Here is a 19343-nt window from a genome sequence, read left to right on the forward strand (position 1 = left end):
TGCATCCATAGCTCTGTCTATGAATGTGAGAGTGGCTACATTTCTCCAGGCTTTTACCAAACGTTTTAAATGTTACCTTTATTTAACTAGGCAGGTCAGTTAAGAACAAATTCTTATTAACAATGACCAAAACAGAGACGGGGTGTTACACTTTGTTATTGTTTCAACTAAGGATTCTCCCTTTAAATTAAAGGAACATGTATCTATGTTTATTTACATGCATCCCCATTATGTGTGCTTTTAATGTACTATGAAATACTGAAAACTACTGAACATGTTTAAGTATCCAATTACAAGCCATGTATTAACCACAACATACTATAATGAAACAGGGTTTTTGCTGTTACTCAAGTTATCTGACAGTAGAAGGCAGCAATGCCATTCAACTCTTATTTACTTGAAAGCTCCAAATCAATTGCTGAAGTGTAAACAGCTTATTTTCTCACATTTTGTCTTAGAATCCTTCCATTCTCCATTAGAAGCATACTAACTCCTTTACTAACAAGTAACTGGTAAATACCAAGACTATAGGATCTGTCGTGTGGCTGGAATTGTAACAAATCCAAACAATTGATCCCACAGCTACAGATCTAGTAGAGGGTATTTAGAGGTCATTATCAGCTCCCCTTTGCAAGTGCATGTAAATGCTCTCTATTCAACCATTAGCTTGGATCAGAAAGGGGGTGGGGTGTCTGTGTTACAAAACTGGACAAGAGGAGGAATATAAACATCGCACTCATCAGGCACATGGGCCCTAGACCGTGCCATTGCACCTGCCATAAAATTCAAGTACCAAACAAACAACCACACAGCCACAAAGTGAAGTCCCAGCTGCACTCAGACCAACGTGAGTCAGAGAGCCAGAGAGAAGAGAGGGGATGCATCAGGCTCGATTAGGCCGACACCCATCACTGATCTCCTCCATTGCCCCCAGTCATTACTGCCACATACACAGCTGCCACTCTTAAAGACCGGCAGGTGGACATGTTGTTTATTTGCCTGTTTCTGGTCAATTGACCAACACCTGCAAACACATCATGGACATGTATCCATGGTATAAACATGTAGACATCTATGGAATAAACATGTAGACATCTGGAATAAACATGTAGACATCCACAACATGAATAAACATGTAGACATCCACAACATGAATAAACATGTAGACATCCACAACATGTAGACATCTACAACATGGAATAAACATGTAGACATCCACAACATGGTATAAACATGTAGACATCAACATGGTATAAACACATGGTATAAACATGTACATGGTATAAACATGACATCCACAACATGGACATAAACATGTAGACATCTACAACATGGTATAAACATGTAGACATCTACAACATGGAATAAACATGTAGACATCCACAACATGGTATAAACATGTAGACATCTACAACATGGTATAAACATGTAGACATCTACAACATGGAATAAACATGTAAACATGAAACATGTAGACATCTACAACATGGAATAAACATGTAGACATCTATGGAATAAACATGTAGACAACATGGAATATAAACATGTAGACATCTACAACATGGAATAAACATGTAGACATCCACAACATGGTATAAACATGTATACAACATGTATAAACATGATATCTACAACATGGATAAACATGTAGACATCATGGAATAAACATGTAGACATCCACAACATGGATCTACAACATGGTATAAACATGTAGACATCTACAACATGGAATAAACATGTAGACATCTACAACATGGAATAAACATGTAGACATCCACAACATGGTATAAACATGTAGACATCTACAATACATCTACAACATGGAATAAACATGTAGACATCTACAACATGGTATAAACATGTAGACATCTACAACATGGAAAACATAAATCATGTATAAACATGACATCCACAACATGGTATAAACATGGAATAAACATGTACATCCACAACATGGTATAAACATGTAGACATCTACAACATGGTATAAACATGTAGACATCCACAACATGGAATAAACATGTAGACATCTACAACATGGTATAAACATGTAGACATCCACAACATGGAATAAACATGTAGACATCTACAACATGGTATAAACATGTAGACATCTACAACATGGAATAAACATGTAGACATCCACAACATGGTATAAACATGTAGACATCTACAACATGGTATAAACATGTAGACATCCACAACATGGAATAAACATGTAGACATCTACAATATGGTATGAATATGTAGACATCTACAACATGGAATAAACATGTAGACATCCACAACATGGTATAAACATGTAGACATCTACAACATGGTATAAACATGTAGACATCTACAACATGGTATAAACATGTAGACATCTACAACATGGTATAAACATGTAGACATCCACAACATGGAATAAACATGCAACAATAAACAACATGGAATATAAACATGTAGACATGTATAAACATGTAGACATCTACAACATGAAACATGTAGACATCCACATGTACATGGAATAAACATGTATAAACATCTACAACATGGTATAAACATGTAGACATCTACAACATGAATCTACAATATGGTATGAATATGTAGACATCTACAACATGGTATAAAAATGTAGACATCCACAACATGGAATATAACATCACAATGGTATGAATATGTAGACATCTACAACATGGAATAAACATGTAGACATCCACAACATGGTATAAACATGTAGACATCTACAACATGGTATAAACATGTAGACATCAGCAACATGGTATAAACATGTAGACATCCACAACATGGAATAAACATGTAGACATCCACAACATGGTATAAACATGTAGACATCTACAACATGGTTTAAACATGTAGACATCTACAACATGGTATAAACATGTATGGTATGAATAGCTTGTCTTAAATTACTTTTTTTTCTGTTGGTTGTGATTATGATCATATGCCAATACAATTGAGGAAAATATCCACCTAAAATGTAGGATACATCTCATATTTGACTGGAGGAGGAAGCCATTTGTGACATTTCTTTCCCTGAGGAAGTGAGGAGAGATGAGAGCTGGCCGAGCTGTATGCCTGCCCCTTCCCCAGTGCCTCCCACAATACCAGCATGCACCTGCCACCTCAGGTTACAGTGTGTGGGCTCTCTCGGATGTTTGCTCTTGCCGGCGCGACTGAGACGCCTGGCTGACCACAGCAATACCGCTCCACCTCCTCCTGGCCCCTCATCCACAATCAGCTCTATTGTTAGTGAAGGAGGGAGCGATAGAGAGAAAGAGAGGTGAAAAGGAAGAGCGTTGGTTGAAAGGGCAAGAGAATAAATGGGCAAAATAAAAAGAAGGGGAAAGAAACACAAGGCCTACAGACAGACAAAATGATCTCCAAACAAGAGACAGAAATGAAGGAAATTGGGACTGATACAACCGGGTTGGGAGGAGAGACAGCGAGTGAAACAGGGGGTGGGGTGATTTAAGGCAGACAGAATTACGGACTGAAGGGGACGTGAGAGTGAGAGATAGGGAGGGCTCGTGTGTGAATCAGAGTGACAGTGAGTCACGCACAAAGATAAACAGCCCGGGTGCAGCCCTGTAATGGCTTTGCACTGGTCATTTGTCACTCAGATTGAATAGCAAACAGTGGGGAAGGCAATGGCAAGGCTATGCACTGCCACTTACTATTGCCCAAGGATGTCTAATAGCGAACAGCCCAATCTGTCCATGCAAGCACTGCAGATTATTCTGGTCACAGGACAAACAAACAAAATGGCCACCCATTGAAGGAACACTTCCAAGACTCAGAAAATCGTAAGCAAGTATGAAGTGCATAACTTATCCACAAGGTTGGAAAACAAATTAGTACACAAGTGAGCACATGTTATGGTATGGAATGGGCTTGATATTGCACATGTGGACATAAAAAATACAAATAAAGCCCACAGGTCTGAGTACTCTACTGTAGAACTCTAATGATTGGTCATGAGATCATGTTGATGTGATGTCACAAATACAAGGAGGTACAGCCAAGAACATTCAAAACTGCACGAGAGTATTGCTAAAAGCTTTATTTCTCAAACCATTCAAATAAGTAAAATATGTTTTGAAGAATCATAGTTTGAGAGATAAGATAAGTGAACAAAAAGTGAATAGCCCAGTGTCAACAGAAAAATTGTCCATTTTAGCAATTATAATTCACAACAGTACATTGGATATCCCATCCCAAGGTAGGACTAACAGTAGTTCAACGCTTGTTCACACCATCAATTAATAGCAGATATTCTATTTTATTCTCCTAAATTCTGAAGGTTGTGAGTTAAAACACCTAAAAACCGCAATATTTTACTAAGCTAAGTCAATGTGTAAATCACAGCCCTAAAAATGGCAGCATGTTCCAAATGCATCAGTATACACATACCAACTGTGTGGTTTTCAAAATATCAAACCAAATAAATACTTAGGTGCAAGAAATAAAATAATATCAAAGTGCTCTCGGGAAGCAGACATAGTGTCCACCATTTTGGAAAAATACTCCTGGAAAATGTACTCAGGATTACAGAAGTAGTGGTGTAAACATTCATTGAAGTGAGTGCAGTGCCATCTGGTGGATGTTTCTCATCATATTTCTAGTCTCCGTCGGTCGAAGATAACCATTCAACTGTGTCATTTCTGACCATCACAATGAGTTTACTGTCTATTTGTCCTTGGGTCTGCAAGGGAAAAAGCAGCAATATGGAATCTTCAGATGAGTTATTATCAACATTAAGTCAAATAGAGAGGGATACTTCCAGGGAAAAACACTGTCAAACAAAAGTCACTACTTCTACTGGTGTAAGTCATGTATGCTATAGGGAAAACCCATTCTGTGGCTATGGCTAGCTGCAACCGTGTTTGTTCAGTACCGTGTTTGTTCAGTACTGTGTTTGTTTAGTACCGTGTTTGTTCAGTACCGTGTTTGTTTAGTACTGTGTTTGTTTAGTACCGTGTTTGTTCAGTTCTGTGTTTGTTCAGTACTGTGTTTGTTTAGTACCGTGTTTGTTCAGTACTGTGTTTGTTTAGTACCGTGTTTGTTCAGTACTGTGTTTGTTTAGTACCGTGTTTGTTCAGTACTGTGTTTGTTTAGTACCGTGTTTGTTCAGTTCTGTGTTTGTTCAGTACTGTGTTTGTTTAGTACCGTGTTTGTTCAGTACCGTGTTTGTTCAGTACTGTGTTTGTTTAGTACCGTGTTTGTTCAGTTCTGTGTTTGTTTAGTACCGTGTTTGTTCAGCACAGACCACTATGAATGAATGGCAATTATTGAGTGAGGACAATTCCTAAGCAAAAAGACATGGTCTTCTGAGAACATGTGTGAAATGTGCCCGCTTAAACCTGTTGAATGTTTTATTCATACGATATCAAAAAAAACTATAGAAAAACAATCATTACTTTTAAAGAAGGCATTCTAGATACACTAATAGTTACATTGCAATAAATAGAGGCAGAGAAATCCTTCTCATGTGATTATATCAACCCAGGACCCCAATTTTAAATTAAATATGTCTCCAATCTGTCAAACAATTGTTCTTCACTTCCAGTCCAACTCACCCCTCAAAGCCCCCAAGCTACATCATCAGCCCATTAACAGGCTCTCAGCGGTGCCCCCTAGCTGTTGGTGAGCAGAGTGCATGACCCTAGCCTTTTTCACAGTGATGGGCAGGAGCTCCCCTGTGGCTTTCATCTGCTCAATCTTCCTGGCTAACGCCACGTCAGTCTCAATGACTAGGGCACACTTCTGGGCGTAGCTCACCAGGGTCTCCTCTCGTGGGCGGAACATCCCCACCAGCGGCAGGGTTTCCTTGGCTGCCAGGTAGAGCTCAGCGATGGACGCCGTGTTGGCAATGGTGTTCCTGTCGATGCCGTAGTGACGGAAAGCGCCACTCATGCTCTTCTTCTTGATGAAGGCCGAGAGGACTTGTTTGTAGCGGTGGATCACGTATTGGACGCCAGTGGCTGAGGAGAAGAGAGAGAGACAATGAGGAAGGGGAAGATGGTATGTCCGTGCGAGAAGTGCTGAACTGTATGAAAACTGATTTGGAATGTGGGGATTGAAGAGTTGAAAAATGGTTCAATGTTGAGGAAGACAACTTACCCTTTCGTCTTAAAGAAAATAGGTATTGCATGCAGTCTCTGTGGATCCAGTCAAAAAAAATCAAATTGCTCTTTTTAGTTGCTGCTTTAATTTGCAACTACATTTCACTAAAAGGCTTTGGGTTGATCTCTCAAATCAATATTTTAGTATAAAAACATATTCTGAACATTTAATTCTAACATTATTATAACAATTATATGATGAAATGTTGAATATAGTTCCTGATGTTTTGAAACTTTTCAAACAATAACTATTTTAACAAGGTAAGTTGACTGACATTTACAGCAATGACCTGGGAAATAGTTACAGGGAAGAAGGGGGAGGTTGAATGAGTCAATTGGAAGCTGTGGATTAATAAGTGGCCATGATGGTCTGAGGGCCAGATTGGGAATTTAGCCAGGACACCGGGGTTAACACCCCTACGATAAGTGCCATAGGATCTTGAGTGACCACAGACATTCAGGGCCCCCGTTTAACGTCCATCTGAAAGACGGCACCCTACACAGGGCAATGTCCCCAATCACTGCCCTGGGATATTGTTATTTAGAACAGAGGAAAAAGTGCCTCCTACTGGCCCTCCAACACCACTTCCAGCAGCATCTGGTCTTCTATCCAGAGACCGACTAGGACCAACCCTGCTTAGCTTCAGAGGCAAGCCAGCAGTGAGATACAGGGTGGTATGCTGCTGGCTAACTGAGTCAATACTATCAGATGGATTTGTTTATTATTTGTGGGCAGAACAATTTTAAAAAATGAATGGGAAAAGTAGAAACCGATCAGATGCTGAAAGCAAACTTGTACAGTACTCATAGGCATGATAATAATACCCTTTTTTAGCATACCTCTCTTCCTGCTGTAGTCTTTCCCTTTCTTTCCTCTCCTCCTGTCCTTGTGGTGTCTCCGCTTCTTGTGGTCGCTCGAGGCTCCGGACATAACGGTGGAGACAGACATTTCTGAGCCACTTTCATTACTGAAGGAAGAGCTGGATGATGCAACCCTCTCTCTCTTCCGGGGTTTGGGTTCGGAATACAGTGACTTCCCTGCTTTAGGTGCTGTGATGAGACAAGACGGAGTGATCCGCTTTTATTCCCACCTTTCACTTATTTCTTACATTATATGGAGATACGGTATAAAATAGAGGTAAATAAGTATTTAACACTGAATTAGGTCCTTATGATAACATACAAATCCCCATTTAAATAATACATACAGATTCCACTGTCCAGTCCACTGTAACAACAGCACCATTCAGGACTGGGGGCACTGACCTTCAGCGGCTGAAGTGGCGGTGGTAGTGAAGGTTGGGACAGAGCGCTGGCTGGTCAGGTTCTCAATCTGGCTCCTGAGGAACTTCCTGTCCTGCTGCAGGTCCTCCACCTGTCTCTCCAGGGCAGCAATGCGCTCCTGTTTACCTTCCAGCATGCACTGCAGCTTGGTGATGGTCAGCATGACCCGGGGAGGCAGGCTGCCCTCAGGCTGGGAGGCCGCTGGAGGAACACCCAGGGGTGAAAACAAGGTAGTACGGTCCGGTACGGCGTCCAGGAAAAATAAATAGTGGTAGTATGCCGTACCGGTATAACATGAGCATATCATAATCATTAAAACAAAATGTCAAGAAAACTGTAGGCTATTACACCACTTATCTTTACCGCATGTCAGAGGCATGAACAGTTAGCGAATACTTTAAAACGGGGGGTACAGCCTACGCTCCAAAATGCCATGTGGTTCGACAACATTTTTTAAACATTTTGCCAAGGCAAAGATGAGTGGCCGACACGAAGATGCGCAACGACAACAGTGGACGCATAAATTCTGGCCTAATGACGCTTGCTTTTTGGTGTTCTGTGTAACAGGTATGTTTACGATTAGGCCCACTATTGATTTAATATGGATTCTATATGTAATTCTATGATTAGGCCCATAAAACATTTTTGTTATGTCTACTTTCACCCCTGGGAACATGATACATTAGTAGTGAGAAATAGAAGCTAGCTGCACACTGACGCAATACATGTATTATTAATGACCCAAAGTATTATTATACAGTTGTAATACAGTAGTATTATTGGACATATCAGCCACCAGTGTGTGAATACACACAACCCACTGGAAGATCTAGGACTATACATGGATTATGGGTAATAAAGTCATCTTAAGGCATCTTGGTGCATGCATTTTTCTAGAACTCTATGCAGTTCTTACTGGATACAGCACTGCTGGGTGTGTTGTCCTGCTCCACATCGCTAGTTGCCCCAGAGGTCATGCTCTCCCACTTGACAACTTCCAGGTCATGCTCCTGCTTTAGCCAGTGCTGTGAGGAACCCACCCGGGCCTTCCTCCTCACGGTGCTGGAATCGATCTCTACACTGGGAGAGTACACTATCGGCTCCTGTTGCCACACAGAGGACATCTCTAGTCTCTACTTGGGAGGGAGATAGGGAGGAAGAAGAAGGCATGGCCAGTGTTGCAATGCACTGTTTGGTATAACTTTCTAAAATAACACATAAAATGCCCTCTGAGTAATAACTTTAAACCTCCACTAACCTTGACCCCAGGCATGTGTCTGGTGCACGCACACACACACACACACACACACACACACACACACACACACACACGCTTGAGGTTTCCATGGAGATGCCTACCCATACACCTACCTAGAGATTTGTCAAATTTACTCAGATGCTCAAATTCATAAAAGTAGTAAAACCAGTACAAATATAGGCTTTTACATTCCAGTCAGTGAGTCATTATTATTAACTATTCATTAGTTACACAGTTAATTATTACAACTGAAAGTTGCGTACAAAAGACAATGCATTTGATCTTTCAGTAATAATTTACTTACTACAGCAGTATATTCATTACGTAGGCGTTTTTAATATAAACAAATCTGTAAAATTACTATGTTTTAGCACAAATATATGACTTTAAACCGTTGGTTGTATTGTGTCAACGCATTATAATATGCTACCATTTCTTTATGAGCGATAATTAACCTTTCAAGATGGATGCAAATGGCTGCAAACTAGGCAGCAAAATAGAGCCACTAATGAGCCTTTGTGACCTTACCGTCTTGAAAAACCTTTTACTTCTAGATATTTTAAGACTACAAACCGAGGTTTGGCAGTTTGCAGGTTACTTCTTTCCAAAATAGTAGTTTCGTCATGCAGGTGTCCAATGCATGCGTCTCAGCAGATAAGAGCATCCTTCGTAGTAGCCTAGCCTGAATAGCCGCTTGTGGTCGCTATATAACCGTTTTTTTTTAACGGATACACTATTGGAGGGGACGCGGGCTGCTGTCTCTTTGTAGTGGTGTCAAAGACAAGGAAAGGGGTATAGTGCTATCCAAGATCCTTGGAGCGTCCCTACCCTAATCTTAACCCCTACCCTTGACCTAACTCTAACCTTAATCATAACCCTTATTTTAACCATTTTAAATGTCCATTTTAATGGGGTGATGGCAGAAAAATGCTATTTGACCTGTGACAATGACAAACATGTGCACCTAGGGAGTTTGAGTGTAAAATTGCCAAGTCTATACTAATGATATACACAGTACCAGTCAAATGTTTGGACACACCTACTCATTCCAGGGGTTTTTTTATTTGTACTATTTTCTACATTGTAGAATAATAGTGAAGACATACAAACTATGAAATAACACATATGGAATCATGTAGTAACCAAAAAAGTGTTAATCGAATCAAATATATATTTTATATTTGAGATTCTTCAAAGTAGCCATCCTTTGCCTTGATGACATCGTTGCATTTCAATTGACAGATGCACCTTGTTAAAAGTTAATTTGTGGAATTTCTTTCCTTCTTAATGCGTTTGAGCCAATCCGTTGTGTTGTGACAAGGTAGGGGTGGTATACAGAAGATAGACTTATTGTCACGCCCTGACCTTAGAGATCCTTATTTATTCTCTGTTTAGTTAGGTCAGAGTGTGACTCGGGTGGGAAAACCTTTGTTGTTTTTGCCGAGTGTATCGCCATCCAATGGAGAAGATGGAGGCAGCGAAGGCGGAACGGTGACGATACGAAAAGTTACCTCAACAACAGAAGTGCATCGCCGTCCAAGGGAGCAGATGGAGGCAGCGAGAGCGGAACGGCGACTATACGAAGTTAGCTCAACGACGGAAGCACGGGGAGATTGCCGGAGGTAGGGTTTAGAACTGAGCCAACTCCCCATGCTTATCGTGGGGAGCGTGTGACTGGTCAGGCACCGTGTTTTGCAGTGATGCACACAGTGTCTCCAGTGAGCGTTTACAGGCTGTTCCGGTACCACGTACCAGGCCTCCAGTATGTCTCACCAGCCTGGTAAGCTCTGTGACAGCTCCAAGAACCAGGCTTCCAGTATGTTTCCTCAGTCCGGTGAGACCTGTTCCGGCTCCACGTACGAAGACTCTAGTGATGATCCATGGCACGAAGCCTCCAGTGACGATCCATGGCCAGGAGCCTCCAGTGATAATTCATGGCCCGGCGCCTGTAGTGATGATCTATGGCACGGAGCCTCCAATGATAATCCATGGCCTGGAGCCTCCGGTGATAATCCATGGCACGAAGCCTCCGGTGATGATCCATGGCCCGGAGCCTGCAGTGAAAATCCAGGGCACGGAGCTTCCAGCGACAGTCCCCAGTCCGGAGCCTCCAGCGACGGCCCCAGTCAAGAGCTTGCTGCGATGATCTACGGTCCGGAGGTCCCGGCGATGATCCCTGCACCGGAGGCACCACCGGAGTGGGTACTGTCACGCCCTGATCTTAGAGAGCCTTATTTATTCTCAATGTTTGGTTAGGTCAAGGTGTGACTCGGGTGGGAATATCTGTTTTCTATTTCTTTGTTGTTTTTGCCAAGTGTGATTCCCAATCAGAGGCAGCTGTCTATCGTTCTCTGATTGGGGATCATATATAAGTTGTGATATTCCGTTTGGGTTTTGTGGGGTGTTATTTTCTGTTTAGTGTGTGCCTGATGGAACTGTTCGCATTCGTTTTTTGAATTTGTTATTTTTGTTTGAGTTTTCCTTGAAAATAAATATCATGAACACTTTCCACACTGCGCTTTGGTCCACTCTTCCTTCCAACCGCTGTGTCTTTGTGAGACGCAGAGTAGGTGAACAGATGAGCTCCGCATGTGTGGTTCCCACCGTGAAGCATGAAGGAGGTGTGATGGTACTTTGTTGGTGACACTGATTTATTTTGAATTCATAGCACTCAACCAGCATGTCTACCACAGCATTCTGCAGCGATACGCCATCCCATCTGGTTTGCACTTAGGACTTTGTCTTTCAGCTGGACAATGACCAAGAAACACACCTCCAGGCTGTATAAGGGCTACTTGACCAAGAAGGACAGTGATGGAGTGCTGCGTCAGATGACCTGGCCTCCATAATCACCCGACCTCAACCCAATTGAGATGGTTTGGGATGAGTTGGACCTCAGAGTGAAGGAAAAGCAGCCGACAGGTGCTCAGCATATGGGAACTCCTTCAAGAGTTCATGAAGCTGGTTGAGAGAATGCCAACAATGTGCAAAGCTGTCATAAAGACAAAGGGTGCCAACTTTGAAGAATCTTTTTATTTGTAACACTTTTTTTGGTTACAAATGATTCCAATATGTGTTATTTCTGAGTTTTGATGTCTTCGCTATTATTCTACAATGTAGAAAATAGTTTTAAAAAATAAAGAAAAACCCTTGAATGAGTAGGTGTCCAAACTTTTGACTGGTACTATATAAATAATTGAAAATGTGATTATATTAGGCTTATGTTCAAAGAGAAACACACACGCACAGAAAAATGTTAAACATACATTTTATTCTGTAATTGTCATGTGGTTATTTGTTACCAAACACATTCTTTGGCTGACACAAAGGCAAATATTGGTCCCTATTCCATATCTTTCCATAAGGGCAGGTGTGCATGGCCTAAACCCTGTTAACATTTCCTCTCTTGAATTCAATTCACATCAGTAGTCAGCATTATAAATTGCTATAAATACAGGTATCTGAAGTTATTCAGCTGAGATTACAGGACTTTCTAATATGACCAAAAGCCTAATATGTTAATACAGCTGCTGTTACGCAACACACAATTGACTATTCATATTGTCATAAGAACACATACCTTCTGACATTGCCTCATACCTTCCACAACACCATTTTGTGGCTATATCTGTAAACATATTTATTGAATATATAATATTGTCGTCTAAATAAAAGGTAATATTTTAATACCCTAGCTAACAGTTCTAAACACTCGTTAATACTGGCGATGGAGTTTGGGGTGGAAGATACTGGCACTGGATCAATCAAATCTATATAGCATCTCATTAAACATGGACCAAATGTTTTGCTGCCCGTTTAAAATGCAAGGGTAAAAATATGAACCATTACATATTTGTACACAAGTTACCAGTTGGGTCAAAAATATTTGTTTATGACTGCTCTAGGGCAATGCAGTTTTATCAGCAATGCATGTCATGTTGAAATAGAAATCATTTAGAAACTGCCACATATCTGTGCACTACAGATCCTATCGGCAGGGTAGCCTAGTGGTTAGAGCGTTGGACTAGTAACCGAAAGGTTGCAAGTTCAAATCCCCGTGCTGACATGGTACAAACCTGTCGTTCTGCCCCCGAACAGGCAGTTTATCAGCAATGCATGTCATGTTGAAATAGACAAGATTTAGAAACCCACTGTTCCTAGGCAGTCATTGAAAATAAGAATTTGTTCTTAACTGACTTGCCTAGTAAAATAAAGGTAAAATAAAAAAAAGTACATGCCGCATTGGACATAGGTCTGATAAGATCAATACAATGCTCTACTGTAATCGTCCAGCAACACCCTGTTCCAGTTCCTACAAATGCCTTTTTGTGTGCAGACTGACCTTCCTACCAAGCACTGAACCACCTGATCCTACTGAACTTCACTTAACCGGTTTCACTGCAGCAAAGAGAATGTTGGGAACTTTGAAATCTAGAGATAACTTCAAGGACTAGAGCCACTATATGTTCCAATGGTAAAATGGATTGTTGGTCTAAAGTATACTATGTTAAGTCTCTATACTAGTCCTAGCACTCCTCTAGATCAAAACTAATCATGTCACATGCACACAACTGTCTTTAGTATACTCAGGGAACCTAGACATCAATGCAAAATCAGGAGAACAGAACCAGCTGGATTTGAGTGATCTCCAGTTCCACCCCCTGCCCTATCTGAGAATGTCGCATGATTGGGGACAGTAGGACTGATTGTAAGTAGCGTTAGTTTGTCCAGGAGTGAGCAGCAGCACCCTTTGTCCCTTTTAGGCACTCTGATCTCTCCTCCCTCTCCCTCCCTCTCTATATATCTCTCCCTCCCTCTCACTCCCTCAATGGCAGACAGCCAGCAGGAGACGTTTGAAGTCTCCACCACACTCAGATTTGATGGCATCCTTCAGGGACATGTCATACTTCTCCAGGTACATGTCTTTAATGGTCTCCAGGTCATACTGTTGAACAGAAAACACATCTCATCAGCTGACTTCTGTCTGCTTTTAGATTAATCAACCGAGTCCAGGAGTCTAAAAGGGGCATTTTCTTAATGATTTCCCTGAGCCATGTATAATGCATTTGCAATTGCTGCCGAAGTAGTCGGCAAAATTAGCATAGCCTCTTTGGATGACATACCCCCAAACTATGTTCATGTCATTATTTGCATGGTTTACAAATGTGACCATAAAGTAAAGTATTTAATATACATTTTATGCATGTAGTCAGTAGTCACAAACGTATTTGGTGTCTTTGATAGAACAAAGCACGATCCTAAGACTCTGTCAGAGTGCATGTCCATACATTACCTCAGAGCGGCATATGACGATGCGGATGAGGGTGTCCTCATCAGTGCCTGCTCCTTTCATGGCTTCATTCAGTCGCCGGGCGAAATAAAGCTGAGGGTTCTTAGCAACCCTCACTGAAAAGAGAAAATGGCTTAAAATACACTGATTTTCTCAACCAAAATAAAGACAGCTATTTGTAAGGCACCTGACACATCGTATTCAAGTGAGTAACTTTTCAATCTAGTTGAATGTACTGCTTTTAAGTTGTGTACACACCAAGTGTGATGTAGCAGCCCTTCAGTGTCCCAGAGACCTCATTCTCAATGGCATCCAGAATTTCCGTTCCAGAGAGCTGGGACAAACGAAACAGGGTTAGCATAACACTAAGCATACACAGCAGTACAGAGGATAGATCACATGGAGCCTTCTGTGTTTACAAAAGAAAGAGACTGATAACAGATACAGGCTGCTAACAGTGGACCCACCTGCTCATACACCTTGAAGGTGGCCTGAAGTTGCAGATAGTTTCTTTTGGCCAGGATAAAGTTGAACGTGGATTCATCTGTCCCAAAACATCCCTCACCAGCCTAAATAGTAAATATGATTGAAATAAAACAGGTAAATCTACTTTTTGATATTATTGTTTCTTGAATGCACTTCTCCGTGCCATACCTCAAACAGGGCGGTGGCATCTGCTTCAGCCAGACCCTCATCCACATCGTAACTCTCATCTCTGGTGCCCTAGAACAGAAAGCTTTCACTGACTTCTGTGGTGAGATGAAATGTAGCCTTTCTGTCTGGCTCAAGATATTGTATCTGGCCTCCATTTTACTAATGAAAGGACATTGGAAAAGCAGGCAGGCAGACAGCCAACGTGTGTGTGTGTGTGAGAGAGTGAGTGAGAAAGAGAGAGAGGCATAGGGTTAAGAGAGAGGCCAGGCAGAGGGAGCTTGATTTCAGTCCAAAGAAGGGAAGGGAATTGTGTTACATGGCAAGAGTCCAAGAGTGAAACCATGGGGCCACTTACCTGTAAAAGAGCAGTGAGCAGGTTTCTCACATCTCCACTAGTGTCCCCTTCGATATCTGATTCCAGGTCCCGTTCATGCACTAGAGAAGTCACAGAGAAACAAAGAGAGAGAACGCAACAGAAAAATTGGGAATATATTGTTAACGGCTGATGTAACATTGAGAGACACAGAGGAATAGGTGTTCCCTTGTTGTCATGACAACTGATACCATTATTCTATCTAAGCCCATGGGGAAAAGGCATGGTGGAAAACTCACCCATAACAACAAGATATGTCTTTTAATCACAGTCCCAAATCAGAACAGAATCAGCAGTGCAGAAAACAACAGGATGAGCAGAATAAGGTGACCAGTGTGGTTGGGATGGCAAGCCAATGGACTTTACAGGTCATGCAAACTATGAACTCTTGCCCTAAACTAGCCAAATGAGTTAGGTTCACTTCATTGCTTCTTCCTGTTAGCCCTTGTCAACTTTAGTAAATACCATATAATGAATAATCGTGCAAAAAGACACTTGATTAAGTTAATGGGGAAAAATATATATTTTTCAACACAACCTCTAAGGCAGACAGAGAGAGTTGCCATAACTGCAGGAAACAGAGATTACAGAGTGTGTGGCTGATTATGGAGTGTGTTGCCATCTGTTACAGATGTAGGGTTTTAAGTTAGTCCCTCTTTTGTTGCAGAGAATTTCCCTGCTCAGCAGGAAATGCTAACGTGTAGTGTATTCAAGGTTTTAAAAGGCTTCAAAAGTTTTAAAAGGCTTCAAAAGTTTTAAAATTTCCATTTTAAAATGTCAGACCATGACAAAACAAATTCCATGACTTATAATCCACATAATAATTCACATTTCCTGTTGCTGCAGGATTATTTATCCGTTGTAGGATCTTCATTTGAGCCAGTATAATACATCTGTAGTTATCAGTCAAACTACGGAAAACTGAAACTAACCTTGAGGGTTAAGTTTAGGCATTAATTCCAAGTGGGTAAGGTTAGGGTTAAGGTGTTGGTCAGGGTTAGAATACAATTACAATTCAAAAATGAGTGCCTAGCACAGGGATTGAACCCGCAATGTTCGGAGCTGTATCTTACGGTTTAGCCCATCCTCAACACCCTAGCTTGACGCGAGCCAACGCGATGTTAAGACACTCGCGTTGCCGCTAGTAGACGGTTGGAAATTGACATGGAAATAAAACGACTAGCCATCACGTAACCTCACCATCTAATAATGGCTTGACAGCGTGTAATCCACTGGAGCTTGGGCAGCTCATAATTCATCATCTCCGGCACCACCCCAACATCAACACATGTGAAAACAGTGAGTTTCTCTGTTTTGCAGTGAAAAAGATGCACACCAGATTTCCACATCATCTTGTGTGCATCATGTGATTTTAGCCATGTATGAGCGGGCAAAGGTTAATAAAGTAACTGGTGAAGTAACTCATAGTTGGTTAAAATCACGACATACACCAGATGATGTCAGTGTTTGCATATGATGTCATCAGAAACACTTGTCTTTTCACATATGTCAATGTTGGGGTGGTGCTGGAGATTATGAATATGAGGTCGTCCCTTCTAAGATGTCATGCCCGGGAGGGGGAAACTGTGCCACTGGCCACCCAACTACAGTTGTTATTGTTTTTGTTCCCGAGCTGAGGAGCATGACTCTTGGTAAAACTAAATGTGCAGTATATATTGTGCTCTTCTATCACACGTGCAATGATATCCGAGATTTAAAAAAAACTGTTATTTGCAGTCATTTCTTTGTTGATGTCATATCTCAATTGGATGTGGCTGTTTCACCATTAAGGATGCCAGCTTTAAGGTGCAGTGTGAGGATGAAATTGATACTTACCCTGAAAGTAGCATTCTTTTAACATGTGAATATCCTGTTGGGGGGAAAAAGAAGAGAATGAGGGAAAAAAATAGATATTAAGAAGACTGTTTTTCTTCTAATCTTGAAACTGAAACCGTACAGCGTTTGTGGCAGTGCACAGAATCTCCACCAGAGTATCCTCATCAGTGCCTGCTCCCTTCATGGCCCTCCTGAGCTCCTTCACTGCATAGACGACTGGAGGGTCCAGCATGGCCAGGACGGCATTCTCAAAGTTCCCCCCCAGCTCACTCTTCAGCACATCCACCAACTCCTTCTCCAGAGAAAGAGAGAAAGAGATGGGTGTGGTTGGCTGGTTTCCTCAAATTAGCCACACATTTCGGTTATGCAAAACGACATATTTCTTGGTGTGGTATAAGATGTACATTTTTCCTTTACTATAAAATGAATTAGTTTTGTACTCACATTCTTATACTTGTCAAAATAGGCCTGTTTAATTTCCATCCGCTGGGCTGCACAGCGGTTAGCCAGTATGTCAATGATGACCTGTTCATCAGTGCCTGTACAACAAAATATAACCATAAAAAAAACACATACCACCTGTAGGCCCTATTTGGACTATGGAACAATGTTGTGCCATTAAAATAGCTTGGGCACAGCTATTTGTTCATTGTAAGTAAACCCACACAACTCTCACTCATTGAGCAGAAGCATCCCTGGAATGCTATAAATTAACAAAAAATATCGCAACTTACCCAAGCCTTTGCAGGCTTTGCTTAAGGCCTTTATGTCAGCCGCAACATCAAAGTCCTGCATGGCATGATTGTGGGCTAAATTAACAAAGATAATCGTTATGGCATGCTCTACATACGAGCTAATAGCCACATTAAAAAAACACCTTAATACAAACGTTTTGGGAGCAGTTTGATGCATGATTTCCCTTATATAGTAGCCTGGTCTAGTCTACCCTCCCTTCCAATCCTAGTAAGAAATAAACTATTTAACATCACATTAGTTTAAAAACATTGAAATCAGTAGGCCTTTTCAGGTATGTATTATGTAATAACACTGTAGCATTAGAAACAACGTAACATGACATGGGGAATATATTGAACTGAAATGGCAAGAAACACACTGGCTCAGGAATTTGACGGCGGATGTGTGTTAATCAAACAGTAGATGGGCGCAGCGCCCCATAGCCGAAACTGAGACATGACGATGGAAACACCCCATAGAAAAATACAGAGGACTCTAGATGGACATAACCGTTTTAGCACGGACAGTGCCATTGAGGGCTTTCACCATTTTATAATAGTCAACTGGGTGGGGATTCCTATGGGTTGGGAGTGATCAGCCAATGATCACAACATTGCATTCTTCTTCAAATTTAGTTGCCTATGGTTAGTAAATGGCTTAAAACTACCGGTGTATCACTGCCACCTAGTGGCAACAATAACTTAGCGCATCAGATTTGGTTCAATCCCCAATATTAGCTTTATGCTTCTTCCAAACACAAAATAAGAATATTGACTACTTTAAAATAGAGAGTCTCAATGGCGTTGCCCATGATGTCGCGGACTCCATATTAGCAAAGATACAAAGATAAGTCCTCTATCTATCTCTATGAAATACCCTCATGCTCTGCTCCCACCATAGCCTTCCACCCGTACCCTTCCTCTCTGATTCACTCGTTCATTATTTAGGTTAATCTAAACGGGATTGTGATGAATTCCGCAGAGGAGTGGCTGCTTCCTCTGCGTTCCCCCAAGCCTGTCACATGCGCTGGTTTGTAATTTGTAGGGCACTTGGATTTAATAAATCACGGTGCCAGATTTGACACAATGTGTCAATCTGTATAAAAATTGCATAATCTACTATAATTCTACATTCAGTTGTGGTACAGTGTGGAATGTCGGAAACAAACTCAAATTAGTTTTCTGATGGCGTTATAACATAAATCCATTATAATCCACTTTACAATGATAATTGACCAACAAATAAAAAACATATTGGCCTACATAGTAGCCTAGATAATATTCACAAATGCCTATCATTTCCAATCAACCTGCCCCGGTTTTACTTCATTTTATCACATCTTTGTAAAATTATAAAACAATGGTAGGTTTCGGTACTTACTTGGCAGTTTCCCATTTTTACAGATATTTGTCCCGCTGCGTTGAGATCACTGAGCTATATAGTTGAGATATCCTCGTATTTACCAGATGTGGTAGCGGACATTCATGTAAACTCGCGAGATCAACTACGATTTAGCGAGGCTAAAATCAAAGATGGTGGATAAATAAAGACAGTTCACTCAGGCCGTTTACAATTGAAATAAATGTGTCAGATCCGGTCTACTTAACTGGGTGTGTCTCCCATAGACACCAATGAAATAGCAGCTGGGTCTGGTTTACTTAGTTCAGGGATGTGCAACATTGATGGGGGTTGCAGTGGCTCACAGGTCTACCTACCCACACATGTAGACAGAGCTCGCCATAGCCTTTTGGGGGCCCCAAGTGAAATATGATTTAGTTAATTGAC

The 19343-nt window shown here is 41.2% G+C and overlaps 1 protein-coding gene and 1 pseudogene across 3 annotated transcripts; both read right to left on the reverse strand.

Annotated features, from left to right (window-relative positions):
• Window positions 1–4051: 4051 nt before the first annotated feature.
• zgc:174877 (uncharacterized protein LOC570025 homolog) lies at window positions 4052–9352 on the reverse strand. 3 transcript variants are annotated; one of them, XM_064941646.1, is made up of 5 exons: window positions 9244–9352; window positions 8329–8545; window positions 7395–7613; window positions 6969–7178; window positions 4052–5987 (listed from the first exon to the last, which is right to left on the reverse strand). In XM_064941646.1, the coding sequence occupies exons 2-5, from the start codon at window positions 8534–8536 to the stop codon at window positions 5608–5610; spliced, it is 1017 nt and encodes a 338-aa protein (XP_064797718.1). In that variant the 5' UTR covers window positions 8537–8545; window positions 9244–9352; the 3' UTR covers window positions 4052–5607. The 3 variants fall into 3 exon arrangements, with proteins under 3 accessions (XP_064797718.1, XP_064797716.1, XP_064797717.1); XM_064941644.1 differs by having other exon boundaries at window positions 9199–9352; XM_064941645.1 differs by having other exon boundaries at window positions 8329–9352.
• A 2569-nt stretch (window positions 9353–11921) lies between these two features.
• LOC135517399 (annexin A13-like) lies at window positions 11922–19116 on the reverse strand (annotated as a pseudogene).
• Window positions 19117–19343: the final 227 nt, after the last annotated feature.

This window comes from Oncorhynchus masou, chromosome 28 (assembly GCF_036934945.1).
Source record: "Oncorhynchus masou masou isolate Uvic2021 chromosome 28, UVic_Omas_1.1, whole genome shotgun sequence".
Lineage (NCBI taxonomy): Eukaryota > Metazoa > Chordata > Actinopteri > Salmoniformes > Salmonidae > Oncorhynchus > Oncorhynchus masou.